The sequence below is a fragment of the Stegostoma tigrinum genome, chromosome 24 (genome assembly GCF_030684315.1).
Source record: "Stegostoma tigrinum isolate sSteTig4 chromosome 24, sSteTig4.hap1, whole genome shotgun sequence".
Taxonomy (NCBI): Eukaryota; Metazoa; Chordata; class Chondrichthyes; order Orectolobiformes; family Stegostomatidae; genus Stegostoma; species Stegostoma tigrinum.
Genome location: NC_081377.1, coordinates 37,546,344 through 37,562,807, shown reverse-complemented (window position 1 = coordinate 37,562,807; position 16,464 = coordinate 37,546,344). Strand labels below are relative to the sequence as shown.

At 41.7% G+C, this 16,464-nt stretch overlaps 1 protein-coding gene across 1 annotated transcript in view; it reads left to right on the top strand.

Annotated features, from left to right (window-relative positions):
* themis2 (thymocyte selection associated family member 2) overlaps nucleotides 1–16,464 on the top strand; it is a 109,911-nt gene that overhangs the window by 84,062 nt on the left and 9,385 nt on the right. The window contains exons 5-6 of the mRNA XM_048557871.2: nucleotides 11,171–11,330; nucleotides 14,570–14,689. Of these exons, the coding sequence (XP_048413828.1) occupies nucleotides 11,171–11,330; nucleotides 14,570–14,661 (252 nt within the window). The 3' untranslated portion in view covers nucleotides 14,662–14,689. The remainder of the gene's footprint in view (nucleotides 1–11,170; nucleotides 11,331–14,569; nucleotides 14,690–16,464) is intronic.

Here is a 16,464-nt window from a genome sequence, read left to right as displayed (position 1 = left end):
AAGAGGCTTGGAAGATTTCTTGGGAGCTTATAATAGAACAAAAGGCTACTGAAAATACTCACCCTGTCTGGCAGCATCTTTAAAATCTACTTGGAGAGAATTTCCAACATTTTCTGTTTTTACTTCAAATTTCCAGACTGTGCAGTAGTTTGCTTTTCTGTCAGTTTTCAACTTTCTTAAATGAAAATAACCAACATACATATTGCATATGGCACAATAGACATTATAAAATGCAAGCGGAATTGGACTTTGTGACAATGTGAAAGACAGCAGGACAGAGGAAAAAAGTCTATTTAGAAAGAATACCCTTAATTGCACAAGCGATCGCTTAAGACGAGGGTACGTCATAGTACGATCATCACACACTGTGAAACTTGACACTGGGTATTAATTATGAAAGTAACTTGATTCAGAAAGCTGGTGGAAATGAATTAATGAATGAATTACTTTGAATTTCACAAAAGAAATTTCAAACAAACAAGTCAATGTACTTGTAGCGAGTGTCACCACTTGTAATTTAGATTTTTTCATTAGATACTTTCAAAACTGTTTCATTTTGTTTCTGTCGCAGCAATCATAGGAAAAACAGCTACAGTTTTCATATACACTGCATTCGTATCATGAAATAACTCCAGGACACAATGTACCAGTGTACAAATAACTACTCCTCTTCATGTTAATCGGCAACAAATTGAATTGAAAATTAGTTGTGTTTTCAGATCAAAACACCTTGCTAAAACTTTAATTAACAAATAGAATCCTCAGCAATAACCACCAGAGTAAGCTGACATGCTAATGGGAAAGGTTGGAGTAAGGGAGCCTCTATGCAGAGTAGAATATGGCTGATCCCATTCACCGACATCCTGAAGCACTGGCTGCCTCCCAGGCTGCCATTGAGTGCCCAGACCAGTCAGTTTCATTGATTAATCTCAACAGGGCTGTTACATAACTTGATGGGCTGCTGCACATGTGCAGATATGAAGCCACGCCAGCCACACTCCCACCTCAATATGCTGCTCACAATGCAGTCTGCGGCACAATGGGCAAACAAAATGCAGACTGGGCAACCGCTTTGCGGAACACCTACTTTCTGTCTCAAATATGACCTGAACTCCCTATCGCTGCAACTTCAACACACCACCAAGTCCTGTGGCCAAAACTTCCGGTCTCAGACTTGCTGCAATGCTCCAGCAAACCTTACTGCCATTTGGAAGAACAACATCTCATTTTCCACTTAGTCCCTGCATCCTTCTGTACTTAATATTGGGTTAAATAACTTCACAGACTGAGCATCTTCTCCCACATCCTTAACACAACACCAACACCAAGCCTTAGACCATAAGACATAGGAGTGGAAGTAAGGCCATTTGGCCCATCAAGTCACTCCACCATTTAAATCATGGCTGATGGGCATTTCAACACCACTTCCCTGCACTCTCCCCGTAGTTCTTGATTCCTTCTGAGAACAAGAATTTGTTGATCTCTGCCTTGAAGGCATCCAACATCCCGGCCTCCACTGCACTCTGCGGCAATGAATTCCACAAGTCCGCCACTCTCTGGCTGAAGAAATGTCGTCTCATTTCAGTTTTAAATTTACCCCCTCTAATTTTAAGGCTGTGCCCACGGGTCCTAGTCTCCCCGCCTAACAGAAACAACTTCCTAGTGTCCACCCCTTCTAAACCATACATTATCTTGTAAGTTTCTATTAGATCTCCCCACAACCTTCTAAACTCTAACGAGTACAATCCCAGGATCCTTAGCCGTTCAGCATACATTAAACCTACCATTCCAGGGATCATCCTTGTGAATCGCCGCTGGACACACTCCGGGGCTAGTATGTCCTTCCTGAGGTGTGGGGCCCAAAATTGGACACAGTATTCTAAATGGGGCCTAACTAGAGCCTTATAAAGCTTCAGAAGCACATCCCTGCTTTTATATTCCAACCCTCTTGAGATAAACAACAACATTACATTCGCTTTCTTAATTACGGACTCTACCTGCAAGTTAACCTTTAGAGAATCCTGGGCCAACACTCCCAGATCCCTTTGCACTTCTGATTTGCAAATTTTCTCACCGTTTAGAAAATAGTCCATGCCTGTATTCTTTTTTCCAAAGTGCAAAACCTCACATTTACTCACATTGAATTTCATCAGCCATTTCCTGGTCCACTCTCCTAAACAGTCTAAAGCTTTCTGTAGCTTCCCCACCTCCTCAGCACTACCTGCCTGTCCACCTATCTTCGTATCATCGGCAAACTTCACCAGAATGCCCCCAGTCCCTTCATCCAGATCATTAATATATCAGGTGAACAGCTATGGCCCCATCACTGAACCCTGCAGGACACCACTCGTCACTGGTTGCCATTCCGAAAAAGAGCCTTTTATCCCAACCCTCTGCCTTCTGTCAGACAGCCAATCCTCAATCCAAGTCAGTAGCTCACCTCGAACACCATGGGCCCTCACCTTGCCCAGCAGCCTCCCGTGAGGCACTGTATCAAAGGCCTTTTGGAAGTCTAGATAGATAACATCTACTGGGTTTCCCTGGTCTAACATACTTGTTACCTCTTCAAAGGATTCTAACAGGTTTGTCAGGCACAACCTCCCCTTACTAAAACCATGCTGACTTGTTTTAATCTGACCCAGCACTTCCAGGAATTTAGAAATCTCATCCTTGACAATGGATTCTAGAATTTTACCAACTACCGAGGTTAGGCTAATCGGCCTATAATTTTCCATCTTTTGCCTTGATCCTTTCTTAAACAAGGGAGTTACAACAGCAATTTTCCAATCATCAGGGACTTTCCCTGACTCCAGTGACTTTTGAAAGATCACGACCAAAGCCTCCACTATTTCCTCAGTCACCTCCCTCAGAACTCTAGGATGTAGCCCATCGGGGCCAGGAGATTTATCAATTTTTAGGCCTTTTAGCTTTTCTAGCACTTTCTCTTTTGTAATACCTACCGTACTCAACTCCGCCCCCTGACTCTCCCTAATTGTTGGCATACTACTCATGTCTTCCACAGTGAAGACTGATGCAAAGTACTTAAGGTCTTCAGCTATTTCCTTATCTCCCATCACTAGCCTTCCAGCATCAATTTGGAGTGGCCCAATATCTACTTTTGCCTCTCGTTTGTTTCTTATGTATTGAAAGAAGCTTTTACTATCATTTCTAATATTACTAGCTAGCCTACCTTCATATTTGATCTTCTCCTTCCTTATTGCTCTCTTTGTTATCCTCTGTTTTTGTAGCCTTCCCAATCTTCTGATTTCCCAGTGCTCTTGGCCACTTTATAGGCTGTCTCTTTTTCTTTGATATATTTCCTGACTTCATTTGTCAGCCATGGCTGTCTAATCCCACCCCGGATAATCTTTCTTTTCTTTGGGATGAACCTCTGTACTGTGTCCTCAATTACACCCAGAAACTACTGCCATTGTTGCTCCACTATCTTCCCGGCTAGGCTCTGCTTCCAGTCGATTTTCATCAATTCCTCTCTCATGCCCCTGTCATTACCTTTATTTAACTGTAACACCACTACATCCGATTTTGCCTTATCTCTTTCAAACTGCAGACTGAACTCTACCATATTATGATCACTGCCTCCTAAGTGTTCCCTTACTTTAAGATCTTTTATAAAGTCTGGCTCATTACATAGCACTAAGTCCAGAATAGCCTGCTCCCTTGTGGGCTCCATCACAAGCTGTTCCAAAAAGCCATCCTGCAAACATTTCATGAATTCTCTGTCTTTGGATCCACCAGCAACGTTATTCACCCAACCCACCTGCATATTGAAGTCCCCCATGATCACTGTGACCTTCCCTTTCTGACATGCCCTATTTATTTCTCGGTGCATCTTGTGCCCCTGGTCCTGATCACTGTTAGGAGGTCCCTACATAACTCCCATTACAGTTTTTTTGCCTTTGTGGTTAAAAGGGACTTGCCCAGGCTGAGCACTAAAGTGACCAGGAAATAGGCTGCCCCGGGACTAGAACTCAGATCCCAGCGGTCACAAACCCACGTGCTCACCACTACGCCATGGCAACCACAGCCTTGTCATCACCTAGGCTGCTACAACAGCCACCCAATGACAGCCATTAAAGTTTCTCATTAGCAGCTGTTCATTTTCCCAGGCTGACATTTACCCATTCCTTTGTCGGCACAACTGCTGTTCTCTCTCTCTCTCTGGCTCCATGTCCAATTAATGTTTATACCTCTTTACCCGCTTCGGCCATCAGATGTTCATCACATATACCAACCGTGTCTTCGGTACAGTCAGTTCTGGAGGAGGGTCAATTGTCCAAAAACCTTAACTCTGCTTTCTCTTCACATGCTCCTAAGATGCTGTTTGGCTTGCTGTGTTCATCCAGCTCCACACCTTATCTCAAATTCTCCAGCATCTGCAGTTCCCATTATCTCTGAAAGGTTTCTTGGGAGCTCGTAACAGAACTAAAAGCTGCTGTAAATACTCACCGATTTGGCAGCATCTTTAAAATCTACTTAGAGAGTATTTCCAGCATTTTCTGTTTTTACTTCAAATTTCCAGATTCTGCAGTTATTTGCTTTTCTATCAGAGTTTACAACTTTCTTGATCGTTAATCGTGGGAAGCAAATGAAAAATCTTCAGTGTGCATGCTGCAGATCACACAATGTCATACAATTTGTAACACAATGCACTTCACAGAAATGAAGAGGAATTGGACCTTGAGACAATTTGAAAGGCAGCAGGGCAGGGAACAAAAGTCTAGTTAGGTACATTGCCCTCAATGGTCCCAGTGATCGCTAAAAGATGAGAGTGTACAACTAAGCACGATCTTCACAAACTGTGAAACTTGACAGTGGGTATTCATTATGGAAAATAACTAGATTCAGAAAGCTGTTGGAAACAAATTAATAATAAATTTCATAAGATAAATTTCAAACAAACACATCAACATATTGTAACTAGAGTCACAACTTGCAATTAGTTTATCACAGGATACTTTTAAAACTGTTTCATTTTATTTTTTTCATAGCAATCTCGGGAAGACAGCTACAGTTTTCATATAAACTGTGTTCATATCATGAGATAACCCAAAGGACTCAACGTACCAGCATACAACTCACAATTCCACTTCATTTCGGAAGGTCAAACTTGAAAGCAGACTAAAGGGTTAATGGAAAGATTCTTGGCAGTGTGAAGGAGCAGAGGGATCTTAGGGTTTATGTTCACAGTTTACTGAAAGCTGCCACCCAGGTGGATAAAGTTGTTAAGAAGGCGTATGGTGTGTTACTTTCATTAATAAAAGGATTAAGTTCAAGAGCTGAGAAGTTATGCTCCAGCTGTACAAACCCTAATTCAGCCACATGTGGGGTATTGCGTCCAGTTCTGGTAGCCTCATTACAGGAAAGACGTGGAAGCATTGGAAAAGGTACAGAGGAGATTTACCCGGGTGTTGCCTGGAATGGAGAGAAGGTCTTACGAGGAAAGGTTGAGGCAGCTAGGGATTTTCTCTTTAGAATGACAAGGATGAGAGGTGACTTGATAGGGATGTACAAAATGATCAGAGTTATAGATAGAACGGACAGCCAGAGACTTTTTCCTCAGGTGGAGGTAGATACTATGAGGGCGCACAGTTTTAAAGTGAGTGGAGGTAGATATAGGGGAGATGTCAGAGGTAGGTTTTTTACTCAGAGTGGTAGGGGCGTGGAATGCATTGCCGGAGAGGGTAGTGAAGTTGGCCTCATTTGGGGCATTTAAGCGGCTATTAGATAGGCATATGGATGATAGTATAAAAGATAGGGGAGGAGGTTAGATAGACCTTACGTTTAGGGTAAAAGATCAGCACAACATCACGGGCCGACAGGCCTGTGCTGTGCTGCTGTTCTAAGTCTGTTACTGATTAAGTATGAACAGAGTTGAAAATTGTGTTTTCAGTTCAAACACCTCCGAGTATTATCCTATTGTCAAAAATCTTCTCTATCATTTAATCCAACCATACCTGAATGAAATTTGTTATGTGCAATAATATCAAGACCATGTGTGAATTTCCACTGCCATTCAAACCAATACCACCTTCTGCTATCCTTAATTAGGCATATTTACATGAGGCTTCAGAGCTCTGTTAATATTTAACTTTTCACTGCCCTCTGATTATGAATGTGCAGGAAATCTTTGCCTTTACAGCGATGCTCAAACTCTATGAAAGAATACATGAAAACTTAGCTGCTACCAGTTGCCTCATGTACTGAAGTCCAAATAATATACACAGGACTAGGAGACATACACAAGGTCAGAATGCTCAGGATGACCCGATGGCAATCTCCACAGCAGCATAAAGCTTCTACCAAGGTTCTTGGTCTGTGAGAAACTATATAACACTAATCCTTTCAACCAGCAGAAAGGAACACAACATGTAAACAATAAACAATTAACCTGATTATTTTGGAAAACAACAATTACATTAGTCAGAATCTGAGAAGGCTCTTCATTTAGCAAGATCAAGTCATAACCCTTATATAGATCTATGAGATTCACTTGATGTGATAAACATTGTGTTTGAGCTTCAGCTGCTGAATTCAAGTTACTTTAATTACTTACTTAATTTTAATACCCATGGCTCACTCTGAAATGCTTATATGAAGAAGTGTTTAACTGGTGGTAAAGAATTTCTGCACAGTCCAGTTCAAATGAATTTTCCATGTGGACAGGATTGGGAGTATTTTGGATCATTACCATGTCTCGGCACTTGGACTTTCATTGCATATACGCATAATTGGCTTTGAGGTCAGTTTGCTATCCAGCCTACGAAGGTGCCTGACTCTTATAAGTTGGAGAGTGAGTCAGAGACCTTGCAATTTAAACGGAGTAGTGAGATTCAAAATGGATGTACTCTCATTGTAAATTGCTAAAAATTTGATTAACAAATAAGACTGCTCAGCGAGAGCCACCAGCGTATGTGAGGTTATGTGATCTAATGGGAAAGATTGCAGTAGGGGTGTCTCTACGCAGAGTGGAATATGGCTGATTCCATTCCCTGACACAGCTGAATCACTGGCTGCCTCCCAGGCTGCCACTGAGTGCCCGGACCAGTCGGTTTCATTGATTAATCTCAACAGAGCTGTTATTGATAATAAAAATGTGAGGCTGGATGAACACAGCAGGCCAAGCAGCATCTCAGGAGCACAAAAGCTGTTATTGAACTTAATCCACTGCTGAGCATGTAATGTTGTACCAGCCCCAGATCCACTTCAATATGCTACTAACAGTGTGGTCTCCATTACAATGGACAAACAAAATGCAGACTGGGCAACCGTTTTATAGGACACCTATGTTCTATCTTAAAAGTGACCCAGTGCTACATGTTGCCTGTGACTTCAATGCACAACTAAGTTTCCTGGCAATATCTCCTTGCCTCAGACTTGTTGTAGTGCTCCAGCAATGCTCAATGTCATCTGGAAGAACAGCATCTCATTTTCCACTTGGGTCTCTGCGAGTTTCTGGACTAAATATTCAAGTTAAATAATTTTGCAGCATCTTCATCTTCTCCAATATCCTTATCCCATTTGTAGCTAGTGTCACACAACTTGTTATTTAGTTTTTCCATGAGATACTTTCAAAACTGTTTCATTTTGTTTCTTTCACAGCAATCTCAGGAAAAACAGTTACAGTTTTGATATATTCTGTGTGCATATTATGAAATAACCCCAGGGCGCAACGTATCAGTGTACAAATGACTACTCCTTTTCACAGTTAGTCAGCAACAAACTGAATTGAAAACTGGTTGCGTTTTCAGTTCAAACACCTTGCTAAAAATTTCATTAACTACCAGAATCCTCAGCGTGAGTACCAGAGTTTGTGAGGACATGAGAGCTCTTGTAAAAGCTTCAGCTGCTGATTTCAAGTTACTTGAATTGTTTACTTAATTTTAATACAGTGGGTTCAATTTGAAAAGGTCATATGAAATGTTTACCTGGTGGGTGAGAAGAGTGTCCTTTACATTTTATTTCCTGAGTAACGTATGAGGTGATCATGAAGTAGATAGCAGTTTTCAAATCAAACAGTTAATCCAGTCACTTTGCAGAGAATATTTTTGAGTATTTGATTTTTTAAAAAAAGCATGATAAAAATGGAAAGAATTTCTGCACAGAGATAATGGGAACTGCAGATGCTTGAAAATCCAAGATAATAAAGTGTGAAGCTGGATGAACACAGCAGGCCAAGCAGCATCTCAGGAGCACAAAAGCTGACGTTTCGGGCCTAGACCCTTCATCAGAGAGCTCTCTGAAGGGTCTAGGCCCGAAACGTCAGCTTTTGTGCTCCTGAGATGCTGCTTGGCCTGCTGTGTTCATCCAGCTTCACACTTTATTATCAAGAATTTCTGCACAGTCCAGTCCAAATAAACTTTCCATTTAAGTTCAGTAACAGCTCTGTTGAGATTAATCAACAAAACTGACTGGCCCGGGCACTCGATGACAGCCTGGGAGGCAGCCGGTGATTCTCTCTGGTCAGGGAATGAAATCAGCTATATTCCACGCTGCACAGAGACTCCCCTCCTCCAACCTTTCCCTTAAGCTCAGATGCCCTGACATAGTGTGGCACTCTCACTGAGTATTCTATTTGTTAATTAGACAGGATTGGGAGTATTTTGGATCTTTACCATGCCTCGGCACTTGAACCTTCACTGCATAGACCCATAATTGGCTTTGAGATCATTTTGCGATCCAGTCCAGAATGGTGCCTGACTCGCTAAGGTGGAGAGTGAGTCAGAGGCCTTACAATTTAAAAGGGGTAGTGAGATTCAAAATGGACATGCTGTCATTGCAAATTGCTAAAAAATTTAATTAACAAATTAATTTCCACTTAGTCCCTGCAGCCTTCTGTGCTTAATATTGGGTTAAATAATTTCACAGGCTGAGCATCCTCTCCCACGTCCTTACCCCAACACCAACACCAGGTCTTGTCATCACCTAGGCTGCTACAACAGCCACCTGCTGTCAGCCACTAAAGTTTCTCATTACAGCTGTTCATTCTCCCAGGCTGACATTTACCCATTACTTTGTCCACACAACTGTTGTCGTCTCTCTCCGGCTCCATCTCCAACTAATGTTTATAGCTCTTTCCCCACTTCCCCACCCCCACTTTGATGGTCAAATGTTTATCACATACACCAACCTTGACTTCAGTGTATTCTGTTCTTGAGAAGGTTTAATTGATCAAAAACCTTAACTCTGCTTTGTCTCCACAAAATTAAGAGGCTTGAAAGGTTTCTTGGGAGCTTATAATAGAATAAAAGGCTGCTACAAATACTCACCTGATCTATCAGCAGTTTTCATGTACATTGTGTCATTCTGCTCATGAAAAAATCCCCAGGGCTCAATGTCCCAGCGTACAAATCGTTACTCCATTTCATAGTTAATCAACAACAAATTGAGTTGATAATTATTTCAGTTTTCAGTTCAAGTACCTTGGAGTACGATTCTGTTAGTACCAATCTTGTCCCTCAAGGTACCCAACCATACATGAATGAAAATTGTTATGTACACCAATATCAAGACCATGTGCAAATTTCCACTACCATTCAAGCTAGTACTTTCTGCCATCCTTACTTGGGCATACCTACATAGGGCTTCGGACGTCTGTTAATATTTAACTTTTCACTGTCCTCTGATTAGGGATGCGCAGGAAATCTGTCTTGACAGTGATGCTTACACCATAAGGAAGAATACATGAAAACTTAACTGCTACCTGTTGCCTTGTGTACTGAGGGTAAGTCTAGATATTATACATAGGACCTAGAGACAGACACAAGGCTGAAATGCTCAGGTTGACCAGATGGCAGGCTCCACAGCAGCTTAGCTTCTTGCAATTTTATTGGTCTGTGTGAAAGCATATAATGCCAGGTGGCACGCTTAACCTTTCAACCAACAGAAAAGAACACACCATATAAATTACAGCCCATTAGTCAGATTATTTTGGAAGACAGCAATTACATTAGTCAGAATCAGAAAAGGTCACATCAAAAGGCAAGATAAAGTCATAATCCTTGTATCATTCCCTGACATTGACTTGATGCAATGAAGATTGTATTTTCTACATTAGGGCTAACTTACTTGAATGATTTTGTAGGTTAATAAAGCAGAGAAAGGGCTTTCTCTCACACAGATCAAAATATTTGCATGCTCCTGATTCAGTCAGCAAATTTCAAGGTTGAAAATATATCTATTTGTGTTCCAGTTGGGGATGGAATTAATTTTGATATGTATTGCTCAGTTATTACCTTACCTCATCCAGATGTATTGATATTATAATAAATTGCCTGTGCCATCACTCCTGTCCTCTTGTATAGGGGATAGTGCTGGGATTGAGTTCAGTTACTAGATAAATCCAATTACTAGTGTCGCATGCAACTATTTATACACAGAATTCACTCTAAAGATGTTTTCAACCAGAATGTGAATGTTACCGGTTGACACAAAGTGTGGTCAAGAGTTTTGACAATAGGTGAATTTACAGGAAATATTTTAACAAATGTAGATGAACAGCTTCGATATGTGTCAACCATTTTAAATGCAAAAGGTCACAAATTTTTAAAGCATCGCTATTACAGTTTAGAACTCTCATCTATGGGAATTAAAATAAAATTGCAAAGATATCTTGCACAAACCCTGGAGAGTTTAAAGCAAAAGTAAAAGAGTGGTTCAGACTGTGAGACAATTGATGTCATTTTATTAAAAATTCCTACGGAGCCTAATAGATACATCATACTAAATCATACAAAGTGGAAACTTCCAGATGTTATCCTTGTCTATGCCAAGGGAGCTGATGTGAACAGGGTCAGCCATCATGGCTTTTGGATTCAGGCTGTGATTTTCCTGTTTTCAAATTAGAGTTACAAGGGCTAGGAATGTGTAAGTGAGCCAGGCCACCTTTGCTCTCATCACTCTCCAGTGATAACCTGCTTGAAACTGACTATGTAGAAGTCAGATCCATAGGCATACTGTTATTCATCACCAGACTGTATCCATTTGTGCAGTATGGCTTAGATGCTGAGGATCTGTAAATGCTTCATAATCCCAGGAAGAGTCAATAATTTCAGGTGAGGAGCTGAAATGAAGAGTGCTTATATATTTAAAAACACAAATAAAAACTTCATAAAAATGGTCGAGTAACGTCTTGATTCATTCTTTCGCTAAGGGAACTCCTAGGCCCCTAAAACATAACATCATCAACGAGAATGAAGCAACGCTACCAAGTTCGGGAAAACCCCTTTCCAGGCAACCTCTACAAGTTGCTCCTAATGAATATACCAAAGTACAAAAAGGGAAAACAAAGGTGTCTCCTGTACGCCCTGAACGTAAGTTGAGCAGTCAGAAAAGTATTATGTTTTATAGTTTTATGAGTTATAATTGACCTTTTCAGGCAATTATAAGAGAGTTGTTTCTCCAGTTCAGCAAACCAAATTAGCATAGTCTTGTTTCTCACACAAAGCTGCCTCATTGCTAACTACATGGAGAAATTTGTTGACAAATTCAAATTTCTGGTTGGCAAATTAGCCATTAAGAATGGCAGCAAAGTGTGTTTTCTGTTGGCTTATGATGACGAGAATTGATTATTATCTTTGAGCCACTGTTCTTTAAATGATTTGTTTCTGGCTGAGAAATTCTAAATCTTAAAATTTTGAGTCTGGTCAGCAAGTGAGAACAAGTGTTCAGAAAAAAATGTCAACATTATTAATATATTCAGCAGAAATTTATGAAAAATGATGTTTATTGTGGCATATATTACACAGATAATAAATACTCCACAAGTCACTGTATTTAGTAAATGCACTTCACTCATTGTTGGGATAGCAAGAACTACAGGTGCTGCAGTGAGAGATAACACAGTATGGAGCTGGAGGAACACAGCAGACCAGGCAGCATCAGAGGAGCAGAAAAGTTGACATTTTGGGTCAGGACTTTTCTTCAGAAATGGGGAGAGGGAAGGGAGCTGGGAAATAAATAGAGAGGTGGGGTGGGACTGGGGAAGGTAGGTGGGATGGTGATAGATGACCTGTTGTTGACATATTGAAATTCATGGATGACAGAGGGAGCTGTTTCCTATGCTGCACTCATTCAATTGTAGATTTAGGTCAGGGGATTCTCTTGACGTAGTGGTAGTGTCTCTACCTCTAAGCCAGGAGATATAGGTTCAAGACACCCCTGTCCTTGAGTGCGTAATAACATCTCAGAATTGGTAGTTGAAAATATAATCAAATTTAGGGCAGGGTTATTATTCAAAGCTGTTATAATTCATTTTCATACATAGCAAAATAGGTTTAGATCTGTCTTTTATTCTTTACACGGTAAGGTATTTGCAATTAGTTCAGCATAAATAAATTACCAATTAAGCTCACTTGATTTCATAACCTTTAATACTATTACTTAACAAAAATCTGAGTCCTGAACTTATCCACCACCTGACATGTGAAGGAATTTTTGACATCATTCTTGAACGATATAGTTCCAATTTTATGGTTATATCAACTTAATCTGGACTAGATGAAATAATTTCTCTCAATTGTTTTAATAATTTTAAACACAAAAATTTGATCACCATTTAATCCTCCATATTCAAGGGAAGACCACCCCGAACTATCCAACCTATCTTCCTTATTTAACTCTTCCAGCCTCATAATAGGAAGGGCACTTTGCCTTGTACAGATAGATCAAGGACTACAAAATTATGGCAAATTAAATTTAATTAGGCCAAATAAGCATGTGACAAAAATATGGATGACATACACACTTCAGGGGCAGTGTTGAAGTGGTTAAGGGTGATATTAAGTGATCCAAAGGTTTCAAAATACACAACTAATCATTGCAAGGAACAATTAACAAACCAAAGAGATGGGTGAACCATACAGCTAGACAGCACGATACAAGTAAAAGGAAATCACTCCTACTGCTCTGGTCAAACTATATGTTAAGCGTTGTAGAAGTCCAAGTTCTTCAAGGGCCGCAACTTTCCCCCCACAGTGGTCGAGAACGCCCTTGACCGCGTCTCCCGCATTTCCCGCAACACAACCCTCACACCCCGCCCCCGCCACAACCGCCCAAAGAGGATCCCCCTCGTTCTCACACACCACCCCACCAACCTCTGGATACAATGCATCATCCTCCGACACTTCCGCCATCTACAATCCGACCCCATCACCCAAGACATTTTTCCATCCCCATCCCTGTCTGCTTTCTGGAGAGACCACTCTCTCCATGACTCCCTTGTTCGCTCCACACTGTTCTCCAACCCCACCACACCCGGCACCTTCCCCTGCAACAGCAGGAAGTGCTACACTTGCCCCCACACCTCCTCCCTCACCCCCATCCCAGGCCCCAAGATGACTTTCCATATTAAGCAGAGGTTCACCTGCACATCTGCCAATGTGGTATACTGTATCCATTGTACCCGGTGTGGCTTCCTCTACATCGGGGAAACCAAGCGGAGGCTTGGGGGCCGCTTTGCAGAACACCTCCGCTCGGTTCGCAATAAACAACTGCACCTCCCAGTCGCAAACCATTTCCACTCCCCCTCCCATTCTTTAGACGACATGTCCATCATGGGCCTCCTGCAGTACCACAATGATGCCACCCATAGGTTGCAGGAACAGCAACTCATATTCCGCTTGGGAACCCTGCAGCCCAATGGTATCAATGTGGACTTCACCAGCTTCAAAATCTCCCCTTCCCCCACCGCATCCCAAAACCAGCCCAGCCTGTCTCTGCCTCCCTAACCTGTTCTTCCTCTCACCCATCCCTTCCTCCCACCCCAAGCCGCACCTCCATCTCCTACCTACTAATCTCATCCCACCTCCTTGACCTGTCCGTCTTCCCTGGACTGACCTATCCCCTCCCTACCTCCCCACCTATACTCTCCTCTCCACCTATCTTCTTTTCTCTCCATCTTCGGTCCGCCTCCCCCTCTCTCCCTATTTATTCCAGAACCCTCACCCCATCCCCCTCTCCGATGAAGGGTCTAGGCCCAAAACGTCAGCTTTTGTGCTCCTTGGCCTGCTGTGTTCATCCAGCCTCACATTTCATTATCTTGGATTCTCCAGCATCTGCAGTTCCCATTGTCACTGTTAAGCGTTGTATTAAGTTTTAGAAGTGGAGACTTTAGAATACTGAATGTAGAAAACAGAGAACAACAAAGCTAATTTCCCAAAGCTCCTAGCCTGATTTATGAAGAAAGACTGGAGGAATCTGAGCTTTTCACTGCTGAAAGAGATTTCTGACTGTTCGCCTTACAGGAGTTTCCAAGGTGAAAAATAATTAAAAACAAAGCAGGTATAGAAAACAATTCAAACAAAGTTACAATAGTAAGGTAGGTGCCAAACGGTGAAAGGTTAACGTAGGACTGTTGTAAGGAAGTTCTTTATACAGAACTAAGGCAACACATGGTTTGATTTAGATATGGTAGCATATGTAATGTCATTTAATGCTGACAGTTGTGAAGAGAATGTAACCTCCTTCACAATGCATTTGCTGAGATCACCTATGAAAGATCAGATAGTTAAACTTTAATAGTTCTTCCTTCTTCCCTTCACTAAAATGCCAGAGTCAGGTGATGACAGTGATCATGACTATGAACAGATTGAAGAAGGAGTTACCCTGACGGCTTTGCAGAAAATGAAAAAATGGGCATTTTAGTATGTGTAAAACAAGCTCAGCCTGTTTGGTAAGTAGATATATTATACTGGAGAAATGAATCTGAATGAACAAAAAAAAATCCTCAGGAAATGCAAGATGTAAACAGTTTGTCTAATGGCTTTTAAGAGATGATTTATTCCGTAAATGACTCTTTATGTGAAACAATAAAGAGGAAGACAACAAGAGGGCAGCACTGTGGCTCAGTGATTGGCACTGCTGCTTCATAGTGCCAGAGACCCAGGTTTGACTCCACCCTGGACAACTTTCTCCCTATGTCTACGTAGGTTTCCTCTGGGTGCTCCAGGTACCTCCCACAGTCCAAAGATATGTATGTTAGATCTATTACTTGCTACTTGTGCTTTTTGGCATGCAGGTAATCCTATTTAGTAGCTCCACAAAGGTTGACACCATTTTAAAGTATACTTGGTGCTGCTCCTGGCATGCCCTCCCACACTATTTATTGAACCAAGGTTGATCCCCTAACTTGATGGTAATGATAAAGTGGGGGATGTGCTGGGCCATGAGGTTGCAGATTGTGTTCAAGTACAATTCTGCTGCTATTGATGGCCCAAAGAGCCTCATGGATGCCCAATCATGAATTACTAGATCTGTTCAAATGCCTGGCCCATTTAGCATGGTGATTTGCCACACAACACAATGAGGTTATTCTCAATGTAAAAATGGGACTTTGTCACCACAAGGACTGTGCAATGGCCGTTCTTACCAATACTGTCATGTACAGATGCACATGCAGTCAGCAGATTGGTAAGAATGAAGTCAAGTATATTTTTCCATTTTGTTTGTTCCGTCACCATCTGCTGCAAACCCAATCCAGCAGCTATAACCTTTAGGACCAGCTCAATCAGTAGTTGTGCTACTGTTGATGGTGGATATTGAAATCCTCAACCCAGAATACATTTTGTGTCCTTGCCATCTTCAATGCTTCCTCTAATTGTTGTTCAATGTGATGGAGTACTGATTCATCAGCCAAGGGATGACAGTCTGTGGTAAGCAGCAGGACGTTTCCTCACCCATGTTTAACGTGATAACACAAGACCTCATGGGGTCCAAAATCAATGTTAAGGAGTCCCAGGGCAACTCCTTCCTGACTGTATACCACAGTGTCACCACTTCTCTGGGTCTGACCTGTAGATGGGACAAGAACTACCCAGGAATGGGGATGGTAGTGTCTGGAACATTGTCTGTCAGGTTATTGCTTGATTAGTTTGAGACAGTTCTCCTAATTTTGATACCAACCCGGAGATGTCAGTAAGGAGGACTTGGCAGGGTCAACTGGATTGTTTTTGCCATTGTCATTTCTGGTGCCTAGATCGATGCCAGCTGGTATGTCAGTTTCATTTCTTTGTTGAGACTTAGTAGAGATTAATAGAACAGAGTGGCCTGCTTGGTCATTTGAGCATTAACCACATTGGTGTGGTTCTGGGGTTACATGCATTTGGCAGTTAGGAAGAAAAATGTAATGTTGGCATTCATTTCAAGAGAGCTACAACACAATTAGGAACATTGTGAGCATTTATGGGCCCCATATCGAAAAAAAGCTGTGCTGGGTTTGGAGGAGGTTCAGAAGAGGTTTGCAAGAATGATCCCAGGAACGAAGGGCTTGTCACAGGAGGATTCTGGGTCTGTACTTGAAGGAGTTTAGATGGATAAAAGGGAATCTGAAATTTACAAAATACTCAGAGGCCGCGACAGAGTGGGTGTGGAGAAAATCTTTACAGAGACTAGGACCCTAGGGCACAGCCTCAGAGTGAAAGGATGACCCTTCACAACTGGGATGAGGAG